This window comes from Perna viridis, chromosome 5 (genome assembly GCF_037379345.1).
Source record: "Perna viridis isolate PV_CMFRI_1.1 ecotype Kerala chromosome 5, ASM3737934v1, whole genome shotgun sequence".
Classification (NCBI taxonomy): domain Eukaryota; kingdom Metazoa; phylum Mollusca; class Bivalvia; order Mytilida; family Mytilidae; genus Perna; species Perna viridis.
Window position 1 is genome coordinate 34,987,402 of NC_142449.1, and position 24,742 is coordinate 35,012,143.

General features: G+C 32.1%; 1 protein-coding gene across 2 annotated transcripts in view; it reads left to right on the forward strand.

Moving 5' to 3' along the window:
- The window catches only part of LOC148617221 (sortilin-related receptor-like), a 59,236-nt gene that overhangs the window by 4,499 nt on the left and 29,995 nt on the right, over positions 1-24,742 (forward strand). The window contains exons 2-21 of one of the 2 annotated variants that reach the window (XM_088584716.1): positions 510-743; positions 1,657-1,821; positions 2,399-2,466; positions 3,542-3,716; positions 5,153-5,254; positions 6,080-6,249; positions 7,583-7,784; positions 8,523-8,543; positions 11,575-11,760; positions 13,480-13,568; positions 13,816-13,991; positions 14,546-14,735; positions 15,164-15,298; positions 16,130-16,212; positions 18,211-18,389; positions 19,296-19,522; positions 20,184-20,457; positions 21,624-21,762; positions 23,010-23,207; positions 23,979-24,098. In XM_088584716.1, coding sequence (XP_088440842.1) covers positions 510-743; positions 1,657-1,821; positions 2,399-2,466; positions 3,542-3,716; positions 5,153-5,254; positions 6,080-6,249; positions 7,583-7,784; positions 8,523-8,543; positions 11,575-11,760; positions 13,480-13,568; positions 13,816-13,991; positions 14,546-14,735; positions 15,164-15,298; positions 16,130-16,212; positions 18,211-18,389; positions 19,296-19,522; positions 20,184-20,457; positions 21,624-21,762; positions 23,010-23,207; positions 23,979-24,098 — 3,133 coding nt within the window. The remainder of the gene's footprint in view (positions 1-509; positions 744-1,656; positions 1,822-2,398; positions 2,467-3,541; positions 3,717-5,152; positions 5,255-6,079; positions 6,250-7,582; positions 7,785-8,522; positions 8,544-11,574; positions 11,761-13,479; positions 13,569-13,815; positions 13,992-14,545; positions 14,736-15,163; positions 15,299-16,129; positions 16,213-18,210; positions 18,390-19,295; positions 19,523-20,183; positions 20,458-21,623; positions 21,763-23,009; positions 23,208-23,978; positions 24,099-24,742) is intronic. The other variant, XM_088584717.1, reaches the window with a different exon arrangement.

Here is a 24,742-nt window from a genome sequence, read left to right on the forward strand (position 1 = left end):
TCGTATATTTAAAAAAGGGATGGGCCATGCAAGATGCAATTGCAAGCTGCTTATACATTCACATAATCTGCAGTAACTTGTCCCTTTAAAACCAGAAAAGAAAATAGTTTTATGCATAGTACATGCTGGTTAGCATCACAAATTATCTTACCAGAAAAAAAAATACATGGATTTGAATAAGACTTAAATGGATACAGGTAAGTACAAAAATAACATAGTACTGACATCAAGTCATATTAATATCAGCTGCACAGAAAGTAAAAAAAATACAGTAAAACCTGTCTGAATTGAACCCTTTTTGGACTGTAGAATGTGTTTGTTTTAGACAGGGGTTCAGTTTACCAAGGTTCAAAAACATTTATATAGATACAAAAGCACTTCAACAAGTGTCTGGTTCAGACAAGTTTTCAGTTAATTCAGGTTTTCAAACCAAACCGTTTGGTTTAGACTGGCTTCACTGTTGCACAGTTCTAATTTTTCAGTATGAACATATTTGTAATGTTTTTCAGACACAACTAAATGACAGTCACACTCAGATGATAGTCCACTGGGCTGGGCAAGGAAGTGATGTAATTATTGCACTTGCCCGGGATTCCCGTAAGGAAACAAGTAAGGGTAGCAATTTGTTCATTTCAAGAGACTATGGGAAGACGTTCAAGAATGTCACTGGAGATTTGTCGATTCCCTCTGGAGAAAGGGTTGTGATTGATCATTACTACAATAGTAAAACTTTAAATTCTCATGTAAGTGTTTATAGATATTGCTCTATATTTACACTGGTCAATTTGAATATTTATTGACCTGAAAAATGGATATGGATAGAGAGAGGTCTATTAGAAGTCCGAGTTCAACATAGAAAAATTTTGATTTATTGTACACATATTGCATTGAACTAAAATAGACTGTAACTGTATTATTGCATATTGTACTGTTACTGTAGACTTAAAAAGCAGTATATCATACTATTAGTGGTTTATTTTTTTACTTACTAAATACTAAAAAAGTATTATTATTCATTGTTAATGTTTACCCATTTTATATCACAATTGCATTTTTTCTCAAAGTTGAATGTTGGTTTCAGATTAACTGCAGTGACAAAAGAAAAATTAATTACTTGTACATAGAAGGCATTGAAATTCATTGAAAGAAGGGAGATAACTCTGTTAGCAAAATTTTGTTGCTTTGTTAAGGAACTTTTAAATCATTTTCTGAGCCATCCATTGTTGATTCAAAACAAACTGTATAGTTTTTGACATACATATGGTATATGTATTACATTGGAACAAAAAATTCACTGGGATAAACTCATCTCATAGGATCTGCCTGATTTTTCCATGGACAGCTTCTTAAAGGTTTAAGTCAAATGATGTTATGATGTATTTAATAAGATGAGAAATAACACTATTATGTGTATTTAACTTACAACTGTACTTTTGATTGCTTCTGACTTCAATTTTTTTCTGGTGTAGAAAAGCTTTCCTCAATATATTGAAATATTTGTTAACAGTAATGAATTACAGCTAAAAAGGCACTTAAATGCACAGGCTTCTTCCTTTTTTAAAGGCAACACACAAGATACAATTCTCAAAAACAATGATGCTGTTGTTTTTGTTTTCCCAAAAAGTCTAAATAAGTTTTTTGTTGTTTTTTTTACAGTATATATTTGCTGATAAAATCAACAAGTACATATTTACAACCACAGATTATGGACGGACTTATACACCACATCCAGTGGAATTCGAACCGTCCACAATATTAATTCATCCAACTAAACCAAATGTTGTCTTGGGAATGGATGAAGAACATGATTCAAGGAAAAGGGTAGGTAATTGGTGCCAATTTTTTAAGGCTTTTCGTAGTATTGTATTTATCAAGTAAAAATTAGATTGTACATTATAAGTCTGTGTGTCTGTTCTTGTGAAATAAAGGTAAGTATATCGGGCTTGGTATAGGTTAGTAAGATGTCTTTCTGAGTCTGAAATTCGAACTTATAATAAATAATGGTCTGTCCATATGTCCATTCCTATACTAATCGTACAATCACTCAAATATTTAGGGATTTTTTTAACAATGTTTGTGTCCATTGTTTTTCAGGGAAAATATTTTCATTACATTTTTCTTGGCAACTGTAAATCACAGTCACTAAATATTTGATATGCAAGTTCAGTATAGGATCCCATATTTTGGGATACAATTTCAGGTCTGTCATCAAAATAAATGATAGAAACAGTTTATAATAAATCTGTACTTCACAGTAACCTTGCCATTTCTCTCTGATTGTTTTTTTTAGACTTTTAGTATACTAAATCCCCTGATTACAGGTAGCAACTGATAGACTTTTCAGATCTGTTCTGATTTTTAAGTATGGCAGTTTAAGATATTACTTTGTATCTTTCAGTTGTATGTGTCAACAAATTTTGGTACCCATTGGAGGATGATGCAAGAAGGAGTGAAGACTTTCTATTGGTATGTAAGGTGGAAGAAATTCCATTCATAAATTTTCTATGGATGTCTTTCACATTGATCCTTTATGTTAAATCTGCTGGAAACTGGTTTACGGTTTTATACTGGACCAAAAAAAAAATAAAGGGATTTGAAGGCTACAAGAAGAGTAAAAGTTGTGTGGAAATATGTCTCCTGTCATAAAAATATCTGAAATGCTTCTTATATATCTTTTGAAAATAATTTGTAGTAATAGAACAAAGTTTCTGTACCCTTGGCTCCCATTGCAATGTTTCCCTATTTTATGCCTGTTGACCTCATTTGACCTCAATATACATTGTAATTGAAGAACTTTTCCATGTGAATATGAAAGTCATCTATTGTTTAGGTATTTTAAAAAAAATCACTGTTTGGTAAAATTTTGACCACTTAATATGGATGCAGGTTAAATTACTTCACAGAAAAAACAATTACAGTATTTCTCTCTTTATTTAAATTCAATACACGAAAACCACAAAAATTATTGTCCTGAAAACATTATGCTTAATAGCATCCCTGAGAAAAATGTGTTTTTTTTAGAACAAAGTTTCATTGACATGCTTTATTTGTTTTTGTCAGTTGTACATGCTTAACTGAAAAGCCATTTGCATATATAGTGAAAAATGATTGATGAATATCTGAGTAATGTACCAATTTTCATGATATTGGTTGAACCAAAAAATTTTACCCAACAAATGATATAAATTATATTGTCAAAAGATGTATTAAATCCTTGGCTTAGTTTAAGTAAAACTAACTTATGGCATTAATTATGATAAGAGTGGTCAATTCCACAAATAGCATAATCAATTTATAAGAACTGCACAAGAAATTTTTCATCACATAATATACTGAAGTATTAAAACTTGACTACTAGTATATCATCCAACTTTGAGCAAAGACTGGTTTACATTTTGTTGTTAACTATGAAAGTAAAGGTAGTTTCTATTTATTCCTCCTACCAGAAATGATATGCTTGTTTACAGAAATACAAGGTTTTTGTGTAGAAACTTTCAAGTTTTGGAATTTACATATTCATAAATGTTGTGCCATCTTTAAGGGGAGATCCAGACTTTGATGGTGTTGATGATATCTTTATTGAGAGGGTACAGATGGATGGAGGTAGCTCAGTCATTAAAAGTAGTGATTATTTTATACATGATGCAGAACCTTTGATAATGAATGCTGAAGACTTCCAGATGATTGGACAGTACATGTTTGCTACCAAAAATGTTGTAAGTGGACAGTAAAGCAGGGTTTTTAGCATACTTTTAAGGAGGAAGACCTAGGGTAAGGGACACAATTCAAACAAATCATTCGAACGTTTGTATTCAGAATTTTACATCAATCTCATGTAAGCATCAAAGTAACTTGGACTGATTTCATTCTGTTTCATATGAAAGCTTGATAGGCTTTGATGAAATTGAATATGATACAAATATATCACTGATTTCAAGCCTAGCCGGGGGCTAGGCGCTCTGCCCACAGAGCAACTGGGATGTGTGCCCCAGGTGGTGGAATGGGGTACCCCTGGCGTGTTACATGCTGGGGTTGTCAGGCCATAATACGGAAAACCTGACCGCAAACCATAGTGGTGCACCGTGTTGGGAAAGATGCCACGTTCCTCGCACGTTAAAGAACCCTGCTGTGGTATTTGATAGGAGTAGGAACCTTTGCGCTCCGCCACAGGAGGCTAAATTGCCCTACCTTACCCATCCCCCCTTTTTCCAGTGGCAATCAAAATTTGCTGACCCTGTCATCCTTGTGTCCCATCCTTTTTTTTTCATTTCATGTTCATTTTGTCATCCATTTCATGTTCATTGTCTGAATATAGCTGAAATATTGCTGCTCGGACGTTAAATCCCAACAAACAAACAAACAAACTGATTTCAAGAGTTATGTCCCCTACCCTAGGTCTACCTCTGTAAGATTGAAAGATCCTTGACCTTTTTGCATCCTGAATAAAAGGTCCTCCAGAAGAAAAGTGAGAGGTCCTCAATGAGAGTGAATGCAAAGTATAGTAGGTCCCGGACCTAGGAATGTGAAATTTCAATTTTCCTGTATAAGAAATTAAGTGTCCCAGACCTTGTACCAACAATAATTTGAACTCTGTAAAGTAATGCAATAAACTAGTCAAAATTTTTTTTATGGTGAAACATTTTCAGATTTTGAATTCTTTTGATAAAAATGTGAGGTTTTCATGCAATATTTCTTGACAGAATTTCTGGTTCAAATTTTTTGGGTAGAGACTATGCTACCTTACTTGTAGCTATCCTTGACAAGAGAGACAACTCATATAAGAGCAATTATTGTTTATAATTTCTGACAATACAGGGTATTTCCCCCTATTACAATTATTTCAATCAAAATATAGGATACATTTTGTATTCCTAAATACCTGTTTTCCTTTCTACTACCAAAAACTGTACACTTGAAAAGATAGGTAAAAAATCACAAAATTTTGGCTGGCAAGTATTCTTGAGACAGAGTGAAAAAAAGTCTTGATATAATAATAAAAGATTCTGGATCGACAGACATGGGTAATCCCTGAACAAAACAAAGCTAGAAAATCCCAAAAAATAACCAATTATGAAAAATATATGTAGAGAAATTCCTATTATTTTTCTTTTTTCGCCATCTTATCCTGAAGTCAATTATGTTATTTTTTCAGAGGTTATTTGGCAGTCACAGTGGAAAAACCCTCCAACTGTGGGTGTCATACAGGCGAAGGCCATTTGTTAAAGCTGAATTTGGTAATAACATTTCACGACAGGTAAGGACATTGTATTCGTAGAAGGAAATGTTAATAGGAATATATCAACAATCTTTTACACTGTATTCAATAATTATACAAAATGAATAATAGTGAAAATTTCACTATAAATATTTATGGCCTCTTTTGTTAAAAAAAAAAATAAAGGGTTTCAACAGTTATATTTTTATGTGGCAAGTTTTATATTTATATTTAATACATCATTCAAATCTAAAACAGTGTCACTTTATAGAGTTTTTTTTAGATTATTTTTACATTTTATTGTTTTCATGTAGCATAACATCAAGCAGTGATTTAAAAAAAAACATGTAAATTTATGATTATTGCATGCAATAATTATTGCAATTTTGTTATTTTAGTTAAATATTGAAATATTCATTTTTAATTTTTTTAAATGTTGGAAATTTTATCATGTGAGTTTCAGTTGTCATGATTTTGTAATACAAAAAAAACATTGAAAAAATTTCTGAATTTCATACATTATGTATGCATGTATTTAAAAGAATAATTAAGGGAACCAAGGTTATAGCGGTAATCAAAAGAATGTAATCCAGGGACAAAGACCAGACATGGAAAACAGACATATACAACAAAGAACATAAAGTAACTGAAATTATACATACAAAGTAACAAAAACAAATGAGCAACTTGGACTCCACTAAAAACTGGGAGCACGGACCAGGTACACCAGTAGGGTAAGTGTCCTCTGCTTTTCTAGAAACACTTGCCGAGTTGCTCATAAAAAGTCAAGTCCGGGGTAGACAAATGAGGAAAGGAAAACTATGACCTGTTGAATAAATCAGGATTTTTTCTTTCTATTTATAGGATTATTTTATAGCTGACGCCACGGAAGAGCAAGTGTTTCTATGTGTACAACACAATGCTACAAGTTCACATCTATATATATCTGATATAACAGGAACTAAATACTCCTTGTCTCTTGAGAATATCATTTACTACAGTCCAAAAGGTGCTAACAAAGATTCTTGGCTTAAGTAAGTTTTATACGTATGTGTGTAATTTACAGCGAGTGATTTAGTTAAATACATGGAATAGAGCTAATCTCCCCTTGATTAAATGATTATCAGCTGATTTTCTGTCTTAAGTAGTTAACTGGACATTTGTAGGAGAGATTGGAAAATTTCTATCAGAATTAACATATCAATGAAATGGTCTTTTTAGTTTACTACCTAATTTCATCAGGTAATCAAGGCACAACCAACTTGGTTCCTTGAACTTTACTTGCAATTTTACTTGCTATAAACTTTAACCATCTGATAAAACTGAATGAAAAGGGTCATATTAACCAAAGGTGGATCCAGGATTGTGAATTTAAGAAGTACAAAAATTTCAGGGTCTTCCAAAAAATTGCTAAAGTTTGACTTAAAACTAAAAAAATTCTTAATATAAAAAATGGAATTGTTAAAATATATCAGTTATTTACAAGATACATGTACCTAAGAAAAACAAAGGAATAAAAAATAAATAACATGTAAATCATTTTTCAACATCTCCATATTATCCATTATCATATACACTTTTTTTTTTATAAAAATGTTAGAGATTTGTTTTAGTCATGTATTAAGTGAAATACCACAGGGTCTAGGACATAAGCCCCCTTGACAAAAGCCTCCCAGGCAAAAGCCTCCAAGACAAAAGCCCCCTGGATGGAAGCCCCATCTTATAAGAAGCTTTATTTTAATGTAAAAATGTATATTTATTATTTTTTTTGTTTGTTTGTTTGGGTTTATTTTTTCTTTTGTTGTGTGTTCCTTTTATATTGGTTTTGTATTTTTTGTGTGTATTTTTTAATTGTGTTTAGTGTATTTAGGAAGTTTCTGTCGTGTAATAAAATGGTTCTATTGTATTTTTTAAGGGTATATTCCTATTATATTTGATATTGTGTTTCTTATTACCAGAATCATTTGAAATTTCATCATTGAGATGAAAAAATCTGTCAGTAATACACTTTTTACAATGAAAACAAAATGACTGTTTTAGATGTATTTCATTTTTAAAGAGTGTATATTTGACAACTGTAATCATTTTATTAAGTTGCAAAGAAATTAAATTTCAAATTTTACACTTTTAGTATTAATAGAAATATTATTCATAATTGATAAAATAATTTTTCATGGTGGGTGGGGGTGGGGGCTTTTGTCCTAGGGGGCTTTTATCCAGGGGGCTTTTGTCCTGATCCCAATATCACCTTAGGTCATGCTATTTTTAATTGCAAATTTCAGTTTTTTACACTGTACTACATAGTAAACATGATCATTTTTTAATTCAGAGGACCCCTGTTACTTTAACTTTTTATTTTTCCTACAGGTACTTTTCGCATGACCCATTTGCTGATGTGACTAAAGTAGGGGCCCTTAGAGGTGTATACATTGCCAACCAACAGATCAATGCTACAGTGTTGACAATTGAAGGTCAACGGTCACTGATCACATTTGACAAGGGTGGAGAATGGAGACCCGTAATGGCCCCAGCCTTGGACTCAAATGGCAAAAAGTCCAACTGTACAACCGTAAGTTTTTTAGTTTTGGAAAAAAGTAGAAGTTAAGGAGGTAGACCTAGGGTAAGGGACATAGCTCTTGAAATCAGTGATATGTTTGTATCATATTAAATTTCACCAAAGCCTTTCAAGCTTTCCTTTGAATCAGAATGAAATCAGTCCAAGATACTTTGATGCTTACATGTAATTGATGTAAAATGGTGAATACAAACGTTCCAATGATTTGTAAGAGTCTGTTACCCTAGATCTACCCCCTTAAGGTATGACCATTGAACCACCATGTTAAACACTTAATTTAATGCATACAGTTTGTGAAAGTAAGTTTTAAACTTGCATGTTTTATTTACAAAAAATCATTGTCCACATATAAGATTCCTAGTAAAACAATGTGGCCTCAAATTTTTTCTGAATTTTTGAATTTCAAACAATTTTCAGGGCAATATATGGGTTGCAGATGAATTTGACTAGGTCTAGACAATTATTGTACTAATGGTTGTATTTCTGTAAGTTTGTGATTTCACAAAAAAATCTTAAATTAAGAAATAAATCATTTTGATTCTAATAGGGCTAGTTTCTCCATATTTTTGAATAGACACAGTGTAAGACGTTGGTCTTATGTTTATCACTCTTTTTTACCACGGCTTTGGTCTAATGAGGTTTGAAGCATGTCATATTAGAATGAAAAAATAAACATATTGTGATGTCAAAAATAAGAATTGAAATACATGTAGCATATTTGTGTATTTTTAGAACAGCACAAAAGCTTTAAAGGTAAACATGTTTGTCAGAGTGATAAATGCGGTGTCATTAATGACTCCCAAAATAATTCCCTGGTTCTGAGGATATGAAATGTTTATTTTTCTTTCATTTTAACTGCAGAAAAATGTATTTAGTTATAGTAAAAATATCATGTATCATTTTATTTAATGCAACAGTCTTTTATTAAGTCACACAAAAAAGAAATATTAAATAGACTGTGAACCAAGGAATTAATTTTTTCCTTGCTTTATCTGTGTTGTGAGTTCTTTGAAAATCATTTTAAATGCTTGTTTAGCTGGTCATAACTTAAACTTTAATCTCAGCCTTATCCTTAACTACAGCATAACTCGTAAATATATACACCTGCTCATCTAATGATGTTTTTGCTGATTACTGAGAAAGTATTATTCATGGGGTACCAATTTTTTGTGATTTTCGTGGTTGAGCCAAACCATGAAATTTGGTTCCCAACGAAACAGAGATTCTCATTGATGTGTTTACTGAAAACCTCATCACCATGAATTCTAGAATCCACGAACTTGTGTATCTTCCCTAATCCATGAAAATTGGGATCCACGAATTAAAGTACTTTCACAGTAGTTTAAAATAAGAGTATGAAATTACCGCAAGTAATACTATTAACTTCAGGGAATAGAGTCGTCTTTCCTTTGTTGAATGAACATTACCTGACTAACTCTCTTAGGTAGTTAGCTGGACATTGTAAAGGATATATAAACTTCCTATCAGACAAAGATTCAAATATTTATGGAATAGGGAAAGTTTATACCTTCTTGTTAATTTCACTCCCTAAGACTTTCAACAGGTAATGATTATTCAATTGAGGGACTAATTGGTTCTTATATGAGTAAAGATTCAATATCTTTCATGAGTTAAAAGAAATTCTAGTCTTTTTCACAAGTGGAGCATAGCTGAATGAGTGGAAAGACCAAGAATTTCTCTTACAAGTGAAAGATAATCCGCTTTTTGATCTGTAGTGAGTATAAGTACCTGTATCTTCCATGAAAACAAAAACCTTTTGTTCGCTTCTCCTAGATAGGGGCAATATTCCTAGAAATATTGTATATACTTATGCCATATTTTTTCCTGCCTTTGTTTTCAACATATCTATGAAGCTGCCAGTTTTATAAAAACATTTCATTTGTTAAGAGAACGAGTTAAGGTGAGCGTGCATGACTTCATCTTACACGGGTCGTCTCAACATGCAAAGGGCCATTTTCGGAAGAATACCTCTATTTCTTGAAGATAACTTTATCACTCTCTGTAACAATATCTCTATTTTGTTATTGTTTGTGTTAAGCAATGCATGGTTTGTTTTACTGTTGTTTACTTCCCTGTTCTAATGATTTCAATTTTTATTTTATTAACTCAACTGGTTATTATTTTTATGAAGAACTTTTCTCTCTTTTCATGGCGCATTGTACTGTTTTCTCACTAAGCTGGATTTTGTTTATATTTTTACATTTAGATTTAATTGCTAATCTTTGTAGAAATGTCTGAAATAGAATAAAATCTATGATATGTGTGTTTAAAGTTGGGGTCACATAAGTTTAAGGTCAACAAGTAATTACAGCTAAGATTAATATTTTTACTTAAGAGTTGAACATTCATTTTTGATATTTCTTTGGCATGTAAAAGCGTTGACTGTAGCACATTTTCAGTGAAGTGCTCTAGCGCTTCATGACAAATGTGCAACTGGTCCATGCTTTTACATGCTGATGAAACATCAAAAATGAAATGCAGTACATAACAATCAATAAAACTGGTCTGGTATTTGTGGGCCTGGCTTATATGAATAGCTAGAGATGTGTTTCATCGACTCTTGAAACATCATGTGTAAAACCAATTTTCCAATGAGATTAGAGTGTTTTAATGATATGCACAATAAATGTAATTATTTCCCAATATGAGGATTGCATACTTCAAACTAAAACAAATTTTCATGGATGATTTAAGAGGGAAATCAAAGGAACCAGAATTAGAAGTTATTAAAAAGAACACAATCCAGGGACAAAGACCAGACAAGGATGATAGGCACACACAACAAAGAACATGAAATAACTAATATTACACAAAATTAGTCAAGGTAGAGAAAAACTACAGTGAATCAAATACTCCAAACCTGTCTTTTGTGATCACCTGTATTCAAGATTTACCTGTCTTAAGAGACTATAGTTGAAATTGTCTGTGTATAATTAACCAGATGAAGACCATTATGATTTTGCTCGTCCTTGAAAGGTCACAAAAGACAGATATTACTGTAGATAAGGCCACACTTAATATAATGTTTGTTTCCCGTTACCAGACCCTAGCTCCTGGCTTTGGGTAGGTAGGTAGGAAAATTATTTATTTCCCAAAGTTTACATGATTCTGTGAAAAAACTATGACAAAAAAAAATCTTGTCATAGATTGGCAATAAAATAATTTAGGTAGGTACGGTAGGGGAAAACAAATTTAATTTTAATATGGTCTAATTTATATATACTCCCTCCACATATATGATACCTTTCATTTTCATTGACAGATGTTTTTCTGTCTGTTTGGTCGTCCCTTAGGCCTAGCTTGAGCACATATTGAAGGATTTAAAAAAAAAAAATATGCACATTTTCTAAGTACTTTAAACTAGAAGCTCTAGAGAGCCTGATTCGCTTGCCTGAAAAAGTCTATATAATATTTGATTTTTAATACAATGTCAGCCATAGTTTTAAAGTTGTGTTGTTCTGAACATTTTTTTTTATTTCCAGATGATTTCATTATTGAAGGTTAGAAATAGACCTACAATCACTTTTTACCCATATATGTGCGGTTCCTCCAATGTTCAATGTATTTTTTTTTCTGTAGGTATCCCAAGACATATACACTATACAGTGTGTAAAGCCTTCTCCAATACTGTTCACATTGACAAAGGTATAATGCCCCACAATATGGCAGGCCCATTAGATCACTATTTTTGTATTTACTAATACAATGTTTCAAGAATACTGTGCCTGAGTAGAAAAAAAACATGTTGAAAATCTTTTTTCAGAATGTAAATTGCTCCTTACATTTAACACAAGAGTTCAGCAGGCTTTACCCAGGAAGCAGAGCATCGAATATCATGTCAAAGAAGTCTGCTCCTGGGATTGTTGTTGGTATGGGTGTGATCGGAGCAAATCTCAAACACGATCCTGACATGTTTGTTTCATCAGATGCTGGATACTCATGGCACCAGGTAGGTAAAGCATTAATTTCAGTTGGACTTGTGTTTCTGCCATGTATGGCAAATTTTCTTTGGAGGATGACCAATGGTGGATCATTACTTATTATGAATGATCTTTCTCCCATTCAAAGACACTCATTAAAAATGCATGTGACTTTTTAAACACTGGTTGGTGATTAAATTTCTGTGAGAGTTTTCCCTACATTTTACATTTCCAAGATTTCTACAGATTTTGTGGGAGAAACAGATTCTCGGAAAGATTTCTCTACTCTAGATAGTTAAATCTTAGATTTAACTCACTCGCTGAAGCTCATGGGTTGAAATCTAAATTTAACTATCTTGAGTGGAATAGTCTTGTAATCCCCTCAAGACTGATGAAGAATCAATATATAACCCTCATGGATTGCAGTGTTTAACAGGAGAAACAGATTCTAACACAGTTCTTTATTGAATCTGTCATTGAATTTAACATGTCACATAAAAAAAGAACAAAAAAAAAAAAGAAAAAAAGAGAAGAACAATAACTTCCTTTCTCAATGATGAAATAACAGTTATTGAATTGTAAATATGATTTCTAATTCGTATGGTTTGAAAAAAGTTGTTCTCACAACTGGCTGCAGTTAAAATTTAGTTAAGTTAAAGTATGTCTGATAGATTCAAAGTTTGATTGTGTTTACTACAAATAAAGAATTATATTGTGCTATTGATTAGATCAATTTAGACCAAAATATGTAATTTTTTAGGTATTAAGAATCCTGCTTCAGCTCTGTAAAAAATCCAATAATGCAAGGTTTTGAACAAAGTTTTATACCCACACTCATTAGAGTGGGGCTGGCTATATTGCATTCACCATATCTGTCAGTCTCTTTTACTTTTTTGTAACTGATTTCTCAGCTTCTCAAGTCTTATCATGATGACATGTATAGTGTCTCCCCTTTTCAGAATTGTGGTACATATACTTGCAGTTTACCTATATCCTTGATGTCTCTCTTTCCCAGGTTGAGAGCGAGTATTCTTAGAACTAATTAACATACAACCTCTTGTTACTTTTTGTCCCCCGCCTCTAAGTAGAAGGGGACATAGAAATACCGGTGTCCATCTATCCGTCTGTCCGTCTGGTTACACTTGTGGACATAACTCCTGGGATACGGCTTAAAGGATTGTATTTCGAATTTTGTAGGCTTTTAGTTACCATATGTAGTTGATCAAATTTTACAGGAGTTATATGGGACTTAGTTGAATTTGCACATGCTACACTATAGGATGCAACTTCTCAGATACTCCTCAACAAATTTTGTTCAAATTTTGCAGGATTTTTAGTCACCATATGCAGTTTGCACCATATTGTGCCTCCATTTCGATTCAACAAATTTTACAGGAGTTATGGGACTTTGTTGAATTTGTACATCCTACACTATATGAACACTTTGTTGATGCAACTCCTCTGATACTGCTCGTTGGATTTTGTTTGAATTCCAGGATCTTAGTCACCATATGAAGCTGATCATATTGTGCAGCCATTTTGATTCAACAAATATTTGGGAGTTATGGGACTTTTGCACTTCAATTTTTTATGCATCTATGGGGGAAAAATGGCTATGAGGTGCTTGTTCAAATTTATTTTTGATTAACCATATACCAGTACTTGAGGACTTTGCATTTTGATTTTAGAGGTAAGAGTTGATCATTTCATCTTGACAATGACTTTTTTTCTTTTCTACTGTTTCCCAGGTACTTGAAGGGAACCAATACTATGCAATGGGAGACCATGGAGGAATTATTATATCTGTGCCTCAGTTTAGAACCACTGATGAATTGTTGTATGTATTCTATTTACATGTACTATCCTTAATTGCAGATATTATAGTTAAATTGGATTTGGTGTTAGGCCTTCTTTTTTTCTGCTATGAAATTGCTCAGAAATGATTTGCATAGAGAAATTAAATAAAAATGTCATATTTTTTCGGAATTTTTGAATTTCATCAAGGAATTTCAATGTATGATTTACTAAACCTCAATAATTGCCAGACTGCACCCTATGTAGTATCAACCTTTCATTGTTTACAGCTATTCTTGGAATGAGGGAGAATCTTGGACAAGTTACAAGTTCCATGATGAGAAAATTCGTGTTTATGGTATACTGACAGAACCTGGAGAGATGACATCCATATTTACCTTATTTGGTTCTCATGTGGAAAAGCATCAATGGCTTATCATACAGATAGACTTAAAAGATATTTTTCGTAAGGTTTATGATAAATGCTTCACTTTGTTTGTTTCTCAGTAACTTACACATACACACTCATTAACTGTTGCTTCTGTGAGCTAGCACAATAACGATCCAGCTAAGTATGAAGGATTATAACAAAATTACCTAACTGATAAAATCTAGGCAGTAGTCAAAAGGAATAGTCTAAATGGAAAGTATGTAAATTTATAACAAATAACAATATCAGGGCAAAAACCGGAAAGTTGGAAAACAACTACAATGGTCCTGATTTGGTACAGCAATTTCAGAATGAAAGGTGGGTTAAACCATGTTTTGAACAAAATCTTTAACACAAGATGGGTTCAGTCTATAGAGAGTTTATTGTGTAGTGTGTTTGTTTACAATCTTTATAAGTTATTGGTTGTTATATTTTTACATATTAATAGTTATATTCTGAAATGCAGAGACTTTGGTAATAGTTAATTGCTTGTACTACAAGGTGATGTACTTTGATTTAAAGTGAAGTGGTATTTCAATTACCAAGTTACATGTGATCATTTAGTCGATTATTTACAATATTTATTTTAGCCTACAAGTGCAATGAAAATGACTATAAGATGTGGTCTTTCCCTGATCAGAAGCCATATTTTGGATGCATCCTGGGTAAAAAGACAGTTTTTGAGAGACGTATTGCACATGCAGAGTGTTTTAATGGTCGTGATTATGACAGAGAAATTGTAGAGAAGAACTGCTCATGTACTAGGGAGGACTTTGAATGGTAAGCTATTTCTGGGATTTTGAATTTAATTATTACATTATAACTCCACAGCATTCAGTCTCAATTATACTTTTCATGTAATGGTTAAACTTTAATTACAAAAGTAACCCCAAAATTTTACCAAGCAATAGTAATATTTCCATTTGAATTTTGAACTTCAGAACTGTTGAACTTCAGTATCTTTTTAAAAAGAAAAATTGATATAATTGTAATGCATAGTAGGAGTTTAGGATCCATGAAACAGAATTTATGCTTATTATATATGATTTGGTTGTTTTATACTTCTTGGAAGGCTAGGTACTTTGCAATATCTCATTAGGGGACTATGTGATATGATCTAGTGATACTGTAGTGGTCCTAATTACAAGTTGTCTAATTTTACTGATTTGAAATATATATGAAGATGATTTTTTGGGGTTTTTTTTCAGTGACCTTGGGTTTAAGTTATCAGAGAACATGTTAGGGATGACCCAGGGTTGTGAGGTTGATGTAAACTCAACTATAGAAACCCATGGTCCACCAAGACCTTGCCCTGAAGGCACTTTTTATCCTTACAGCAAGGGGTAAGTAGCTTTTATAAACCTAATCAATGCCTAGAGGGCTTATTTTATCGATACAGCTTGGGTAAGGGGGCATATCACCTTGTCTGAACTAAAGCAAGATAATGCCCATTATATGACCAGTATCATTGCTTGTGTCTTAAGATCTGTAATTGTAAGTGTCCTAAGCATTGTTGAAATTTTTCATTTTATGGAGGTAGACCTAGGGTAAGGGACACAATCATTGAAATGTTTGTATTCACCATTTTACATCAATCTCATGTAAGCATCAAAGTAACTTAGACTGATTTCTTTTTGTTTCAAATGAAAGCTTGACAGGTTTTGGTGAAATTGAATACAATACAAACATATCACCGATTTCAAGAGTTATTTCCCTTACCCTAAGTCTACCTCCTTAAAAAAGTTCTACTTTCAATTTTGGTTTTATATTTGAACATTTTTATATGGCCTGCAAACAAACTAATAAAGGAATTATCCTGTCTGTCTGTTTGTACGTGTCTGTCCGTCTGTTTGTCCATTTATCTTTCCTCATTTTTTGTATGTGCATCTCCTTCTTAACCGTTCAAGGGATTTGATGAGGTTTTATATGATGGTTTTGCATCATGTGTAGATTCACATGAAGATATAAAATATTGCTGGAGGACTCACAAAGGGAAATTATCTAACTTGAGGCTTTTTACATTTAACTCCAGCTGATGCAGGTGGTATTCTCTTTACCAGCCTGCTGACAATATTTCTTGTTATCTTTTAGTGTCTTAACTCAAGACCTGTAATTGGTCTTGAAAATGTTTATTTCTTTTTGGTGTACAATCAAAACTTGTTATTTTTTAACAGGTATAGAAGAATATCTGGAGATACTTGTCATGGTGGACAGGAGTACAGATATGCCCCTTATATGTTATCCTGTCCTGTAGCAGGTATGTAGCATAGCTGAAAATGTAACACAATATAATTTAGCTCCACTCATTATAATGGCAGCTATATCGTAACTATTTTGCCCATCTGGTACTCTTTCCTGTACAAGATTTCTCATCTTCTATGATTATGTTGCTATATATTGAAGTCATCACTACAGAAGTTTTATGGTCGTCATCATGAACTTGTGGATCGTTACGCTGTATGCATCTGCACCATGAAAACTGATTTGTTTATCGTGTCATAGTTTTCCTTTCCTCTTTCCTCTACCCTGGACTTGACTTTTTATATGCAACTTGGCAGGTGTCTCTAGAAAAGCAGAGGATGCTTACCTTATATTTTCCATGTCTTGTCTTTGTCCCTGGATTACTTTCTTTTGATTTCCGCTAGAACATTGGTTCCCTTGATTACTCTTTCTATTGGAGGGAATGCTAAGATATTTGGAATATTTCTTTCGCATGATGACTTGTATCATATCTCCCCAGGTTCCTTGCTTCTCAACTTCCTATTTATAGTACATTAAATTTCTGTAAGATTATGAAAAAAAAGTCTTCAAAAATCAGATTTTTTCAAAATTTTTTAAGAATTTGGCTTACACATATCATACGAACTCATGAAGCATTTACCAAGAACTTTCGTATAGAAATAAAAAAAGTTATTTAATTAAAATTTCCATATATTTTGTAGGAGTGATCAGATAAAAGTAGTAGTCATTTAAATATAAATAAAAACGAACTATGTGCTTTTGGTCTATTTTAAGCATGACATGTGATGACCTATTTTAAATATCAAAAGCCCCTCAATTGATTGAACACATATCAAGCTAAAATATACCAAATGCACATGGTTTCTATTTTTGTTTACATTTACCTGAGCTATTCCTTTCACCTGAGCACTCCCACAATAAAAATGATAATATAAGGTTAAAATTTTGCATTAGGGGTAATGGGAAACTTTTTTATTTTATGATGTTTTTTTACAGTAAATGTTTTCTGAGTCCATATGATGTTAGAAATATCTTTGTCAAAATTATTATAAACTCTGATGAAAATCTGATTTTTAAAGAATTTTTTTCATAATGCTATAGAAATGGACTATACCTACAACTTGGTAATTTTTTATGTTATGCATATAAAAATTTGACAGAAATTGTTGAGTGGTGGTATTGTTAGCATGATTGTCTCATGGAGAAAGCAACCTTAATACCAGATAATTCACATAGCCAAAACTGTTACATATGATAAACATACAAGTATTTTATAAAGTTTTGGAAAATATATGTTTTTATATGACTTAATATGTACAAAATTACCTATTTCTTTACTGGTTTTAAGTATGTTTTTCCACTTGTTAAAAAAACATATGTTTAGGATCAATATTTAAGTATATGTTTTGTGCAAATCCCAACACATGAAAACATATGTATTCATACACACACTTTCTAAATAATAAGTCCTATGGAAAACACATATGGTAATTATCATAGGATTCATAATTACATGTTTATTCATTAATTAATTAGTTGGTCCTAATCATATCTTTTTTTTCAATAGTCTTTAGTCCTAGATGTATGAAGAACTTGGTTTTCTCCTTGGAAAAATTTCTAACATTGTTGGGAATTGTTTTGACCTTTACATCCTTACATTATCTCCCCTGTATCGTGATCCAATGGAGCAGTGTAGTGAATAGTTTATGTAATATATAAAAATATAATATATTAAAATATATACAATTTTAAAGAAAAAAACATGTTGCTGGTTGAAGCTTGCAATTGGATAATAAATAAGTTTACTCTCATGCAGGGGATGGGAAGGGTAAGGGGTCATTTGCCCCTTCTGACAGAAAATGACTCCTTCACATAACAGAAATTTATATGGTTGGTGAACAAATAACCCTTCAAATTTGAATATCTTTGAAAAATGATCCCTTCTCAAAATTTCTTTCCCAACCTCTGCTCATGAATATACTCTAGCTCAATATTGTACTCTTAATAATAACAGAATCAACAGAGTTCCTACTGTATTCATCTCGGTCTTACATACGAAGATATCTGTTTGGACGACGAAAAGATGAAAGTATAGTTAATCTAGCTGGTATTGATAGCAGTATTTATGCTGTGGCATTTGACTACAGAGAAAATGTTGTGTATTGGGCTGGTGGCCAACCTAGTAAAATTATGGTAAGTTTTGTTTTTAGCTTATAATTAAAAATTCTGTCCTTTATTTTATTCAAAAATGACTTAGCCAACTCAGTATATGTGAATCTTAAAAATTGAGGAGATGTGAATTGTTTATGAAAAACCTGATTAGGCCTTAAGAAAAAAATGTGTGTTTCTGGTAACCTGACTGATCCTATTTTAAACTGCCCAACCCTAAGTTTTTTATGGCATCAACAAAAATAAAATTTTTAAAAATCCTGAAATTCTGCATTTTCCACCATCGATTCTGCCTTTCATTGTGTTTTAGTAGCTGTCTGTAAGAATCATGCAAAATCTGAAAAATATGGTACACCCCAAAAAAGGCTACATATTTTTATTTTTGTAATTAAGTTGTTTTATGGGTCTATATTATGAAATGTGTAATTACTCATTCAAAACTGCCTGCTCTTAAGAGATAATCAACATTGAAAATCCAATAGATTCTATTGTATTTGAATGTCATTTACAGAGTTATCTCCCTCAATTTTGAAATTTTAAGTGCATTCTATATAATTTTTATCTTCTTAGAAGACTGGTTATATGAAAAACTAAATGTTTATTTCTGTTTACCATAGCAATTAAAACAAAATATCAAATATTAAAATATATAGGCTTTTTACCCATGAATCACATATTGCATGATTCTTAGCTGGAGTGTTACTTAAATCCCTTTCCAATGTATAGGTCAATAACATAGCAATTTATTGAGCATAAAAATGTATTTATACCTGAGTATACATATATATTTAGACAGTATAAAGACTATATCATGTATACATACAAGAAATTCAGGTATTAATGACTGGGACACATTCATAAATTTAAAAAAAGAAACACATCCTACCTACCAACCCTAATTTTGGAGGGGATGTTACCATTTTTTTCCAGAAAATGAATTTGAATGGTACTGGAAACATGACTGTAGTCGCTGAAGCTCATGGTATGGTTACAGTGGAATCTCTGGCATTTGATTGGACAGGTGGAAATATTTATTGGGTGGATTCTGGAAATAAAACAATAGAAGTAGCAAGAAAGAATGGACAGTTCCGTCGTAGATTAATAGCAGATAAATATTTGGATCGTCCAAGAAGTCTTGTTCTTGATCCTCACTTTGGGTAAGCTGTTTTTATCTCCTTGCCAAAAGAGTTATGAAGGAATGTTATAATGGTATTGTCTGTCCTCCTTCCCAAATTCCCATTGGAACTCTTAAGAATCATCGTCCTTGCATTGATTTTAAATAAAATTATCAATTAATAGTTCTTAGAAAATCTGGAACCCTTTTGATGTTAGTTCATAAACTTACTTGACCTTAGGCATATGGCCTTACAGTAGTTTGATGTTAGCTCGGGAATCTGGAATTTTATATTCAGTTTAAGTCTATATTCATGACAGTATCTATATTAAAAATCACAAAGTGAAGGATTTTATGGATCGATTCATAAAATACTACAAAAAATACTTACTGTAAAAATATTAATTTTCCCAGTGTACCATTATTTGTTATTGTGGACAGAAAACTACAAAAAATAGTACCCATGAAATTGATTGTTAACACTATACATTGCTAATCATCATTTTTTTTTAAACCGTGAAAATGGATACCTGCAAATATTTTCACTTGACATAATCTGTGAAAATTTGCAACCACAAAAATTAGCAACTGCGAAAATTATTACATTTACAGTATATTCAATATGAACTATAAGCAGTCCCACAAAATAGAAAGAAGAGCACCATTATAATAGATAAATATCTGTTCCATTTTTATATTTACAGTTTCATGTATTGGACAGACTGGTCACGATCAAATCCTAGGATCACAAAAGCCCCGATGGATGGTAACGAAACCTATCTTCAAGTCATTATTAGCGGCACTAGGAACGTCTACTGGCCCAATGGAATTACAATAGATCATAGGTCCATGAGGATATTTTGGACTGATGCTCACCTAGACCGGATATCATCAGCTAACTTGGATGGTAGTAATATCAAACAGCTTGTAAAGGGCACATATTTTGCCCCACACCCATATGCTATTGGTATTTACAAGGTAATTTTAACAGGCTTTCTTAAGTCAAATACTTTGTTTTAGGAAACAGTTTATACATTTGTAATTGTTTAGCTTAATAGTTCCTGGTCCAATTGTTAAGCTATTAACTCTTGAAGAATGTCAGAGACCATAGATAGAAAATAAGTATTTTAATAAAAAGATTTGTTGTTTTTTTCATATTTGATCTGTACTATTCACAGTTTTTTGTCCATTTTTATGCATTGGCAAACTTGCTTTAATTTATGTTTTATTAATTTTTCTGGTTTGTAGTGGTTTTTTGCTTGTCATTGGTGAGAACTTCCATTTATGTTAAGCACTCCCATTCATTCCCAGCTTCTACAAAAGTATTGCACAAGGCTAGAAAAAAAAAAGAGCCAATTTTTTTTTCAGCTACAACCCACTGAAAAAATGTTAAATTTCCTTCTTTTCACTAGCCACTTTTCCCCCATTCACTTAGTAAGATTTTATAAAGGATGTTCTTGAAGGATGAAGTTCTCGTTTTGAGGAAAATACTTTATTCTGAAGGTCATAAGTGTAAGTGTTTGTAAGAATCAGGCAAAAGGGGAAAAAATCAGAAAAATGCATGTCAATACCCCAGAGATCTGACTGTAATATTACTCAAGGATACTTTCTCTATTTGATAATAACACTATTTAATCTCTGCATCACTGGCTTTGCTCAGAAAATTTTTAATAGAGTGTTAGAAAAGTACGGTTTTTGACAGAGTTATCTGCCCTTCATAATGTGCATTGCAATGAAGTTATAAGTCAATGCACCAACATGATATGGAAAATGTTGTCTTTTTTCCTTGATTCTGATGGTGCAGATAGTCAAATTAAACTATCAAAATGATGGGTTTTTGTCATACCATGTTTCACCCACTGCCTGATTCTTACACAGACTGACACTTAATTAATTAATATATTTGAAAATGGTGTTGAATTCCCTATTATGAGACATTTCAAGCTAAACTTAGTTTTAAAAGTCATTGAAGGTCATTTAAAAAAGGAAGGAAGTCATGAATTCATATAGTTGGAGGTTCTCCTGGAATCCTGATTCAATCAATTGTCATACCTTTTTAGGTCAAAGCAAGACTTTTATCAATGATATGATTCTGTAGGTGGAAACTTGATAATTATTTAGTTATATTAACCTTGTAATTTTAGGACAAGATATACTGGAGTGATTGGTTGAAGAAAGGTATATTCTCAGCTGACAAGAGGACAGGGCGTGGGATTGTTGCTGTCAGATCTAACATCACAGATGTCATGGATCTGAAGATCCTGGATTACTTATCTCAACATGGTACATATGTTAGGCCATTAACAGTTAATTTCTTGGTTCTGTGGTACATATATTAGGCCATACACAGTTAATGTCTTGGTTCTATGGTACATATGTTAGGCCATTCACAGATAATTTCTTGATTCTCAGGTCATTATTAATGAAAAAAATGAAGGAGGCATTTATTTTACCTCTTTATTGCCCAATGTTAATGATATGTTGCTAATTGAATGGTAATGGGCATGAGGCAAAATAAAACTTCTTGGTTTGAAAAAAGTTAAACCATTGATCTTATACCTGAAGCATGTAACAGGTTACAAGTTATTTCATTGTGCTTACTTGTTGGTCGTAGGTCATTTCATACTGGGTCCATAGGACCCTTTAAAGAGGTAGACCTATGGTAAGGGAAGTAACTCTTGAAATCAGTGATATGTTTACATTGGTCTCACTAACCACTTCGGGGTCAAATGGCCATCCCCTATGTAGTACCAAAAACACGTTGAACCTAGATCTATGCATTGTAAGTGCATTATTTGTGTGTATTCTGATCAAAAGTAGTCAAAATAAAGCTGAGAATGTGTACTTTAAAATCATATTTGTAATTTACTGCAAAAGTGTATGAATATTGTTTACATGTGTGAGTAATTTGCCTCCATGCTATCAGTTAATAGAAAAGGTAAAAATGTGGATTTTCAGTATTATTTATTCAAGTAAATTTTGTGAAGAATTTCAATAATCATTGTACCAGTAGCAAAATTATATTGAAAGCCTTATTTTCAAGCTTTGCAATGGTATGCAACTTTAAGATGTCATTTGTCCTGGGAATTCACAGTGAAACTTTGAAAATTACTTTTTTAACATGTAAAGTAATGGAAACATTAGAAGTGGTTAGTGAGACCATTGTAATTAATTTCACAAAAGCCTATCAAGCATTCAGTTGAAACAGAATGAAACCAATCCAAGTTACTTAGATGCTTACATGGTATCTATGTAAAATTGTTTATACAAACGTACTGTTGATTTGTAAGAGTTATGGCCCTTACCCTAGGACTACCTCCTTAAGTAAGTCTTTATTTAAATGTTATATAGCTGAGCTCCTGTATGCAAACACAATTTGCTTATCTGATTGCCTTTATCTAATTTTTCCCCTTTTCCTTGAGCTTAAACATTAAACAATAAAGATTGTTTTTCTGAGACACAGTATTAAAGACTTATATTTTACTTGTAGTTTCTTATAAAACACAAAAATTTGTAAATTTTATTTTCAGAACAAACTGCCTGTAGCAGTTCAAATGGTGGGTGTTCCCAACTTTGTTTACCTAAACCTGGAATATATGACATGTCTAAGAAAAACAGAACATGTAAATGTGGTGATCTAATGCCCAAAAGTATTACCCCAAGCACTGGGGATGAAAGATGCATATGTCCAGATGGGGAAAAGATCAGTGGTAGTGCCTGTGTACCAGGTTAGTTTTTCATTGTATTATTTAGCTTTAAAAAGCCGATAAAGGCCATACTCTGTACTCTCCCAATAAATGATGTACATGTTGTTAGAAATTTTGCCAATACACACAAATGAAAATAGTGTTCTGCATATACAGTGGATTCCACTTAATTGCACATCCCTGTTAATTGCATAGAAATCTAAGGAACAAATAAATTGCCCATCTTATCCATGTTAAAAAAATCATGTCATTTGCATAACATAAGGCCAAAAATTAGAAAATTAGAAATTCTTAATTGCATAAATAATTTTCAAAATTTACTCAAAATGTACCTTAATGGGTAAAACAACAGTACATCCTAGTGAAATACTTCAGTTTTCTAAAGTACTTTGTTTCTACAACAATATTTTCTCTGTCTTTGGACTAGACAGTATGGCAGAAGTCTAATCAGAAATGATAAAAAAATATGTCCCACTTAAAAATAAAAAAATATTAAGAATTTTCCCTTGAATTGATAAATTCTGTTGTTAATTGCATATTTTTTTCCCCCACAAATTGGCTATGCGATTCAACAGGAAAAAAATGTATTTAAAATTAGTTTTGATACATCTGTCTTTGTTTTGTACTGTCTTTTAAACAGACTTGTAAAAGAGACTGGTTTAGACAGTGTTTCTGGTTTAATAGGGTTTTGTTTAGACAGGTTTTCTTTGTATTAGATTAAGCCATATGTGTAAAGTTTTTTTTATATGTTTTCAAATTATAGATATATATTGATTTTTCTCTTGTGTTTAGATACTGGAAAAATATGCTCAGCTGGAAGATTTAAATGTAATAATGGAGACTGTATTCCATCAACATGGATTTGTGATCATGACAGTGATTGTTCTGACGGTAGCGATGAGTTAGATTGTCGTAAGTACAAGATATATTTGTAACCTTATATTGATTCATAGCTAAAAGTGAGATTGTTGAATGCTTTAAAAATGGTCGCTGGTCTGTTTTAGAATAACTAGGAATTCAAAGGATTTTGAGATCATTTAAGATTTTTCACTTGAAAAAGTTAAGCAGAAAAAATTGATGGGTCATTGTGCTTGTTTTTGAGAGATAACATTTTAAATTAGGTGGGGAAAGGATTTTTTTTGATTTTCCATAAGATTTGTCTTAGTAGGTTTTATTTAAAACCACTGAAGGAAAAAACGAGGATTTCATAAAAACTTCCCAAATAATATTTTAAGGTGTGTTTAATGAAATTTTGAAAGAAAAGTTGGGGGGCACTGTGCAAAAAATATTAATGCTATGAAATTGATAAAACCAGAGGAGTCCAATAATCTGACAAACAAGGCTGAACATGAGCAGCGAACATCCTTAATTCACTTACCCTTTATATATTATAATGATAATATTAGTTGATCCATATGTAATCATATCCCTTAGATTACAGGGGTAATTTATGAATCACCATCTGGTGCAAAGTCAAATGCATTATTTATACACAGTAGGTTTCCACATGATATTTTCACAAAAACAAAAAGTATTGTCCTGAATATTAGTTATAT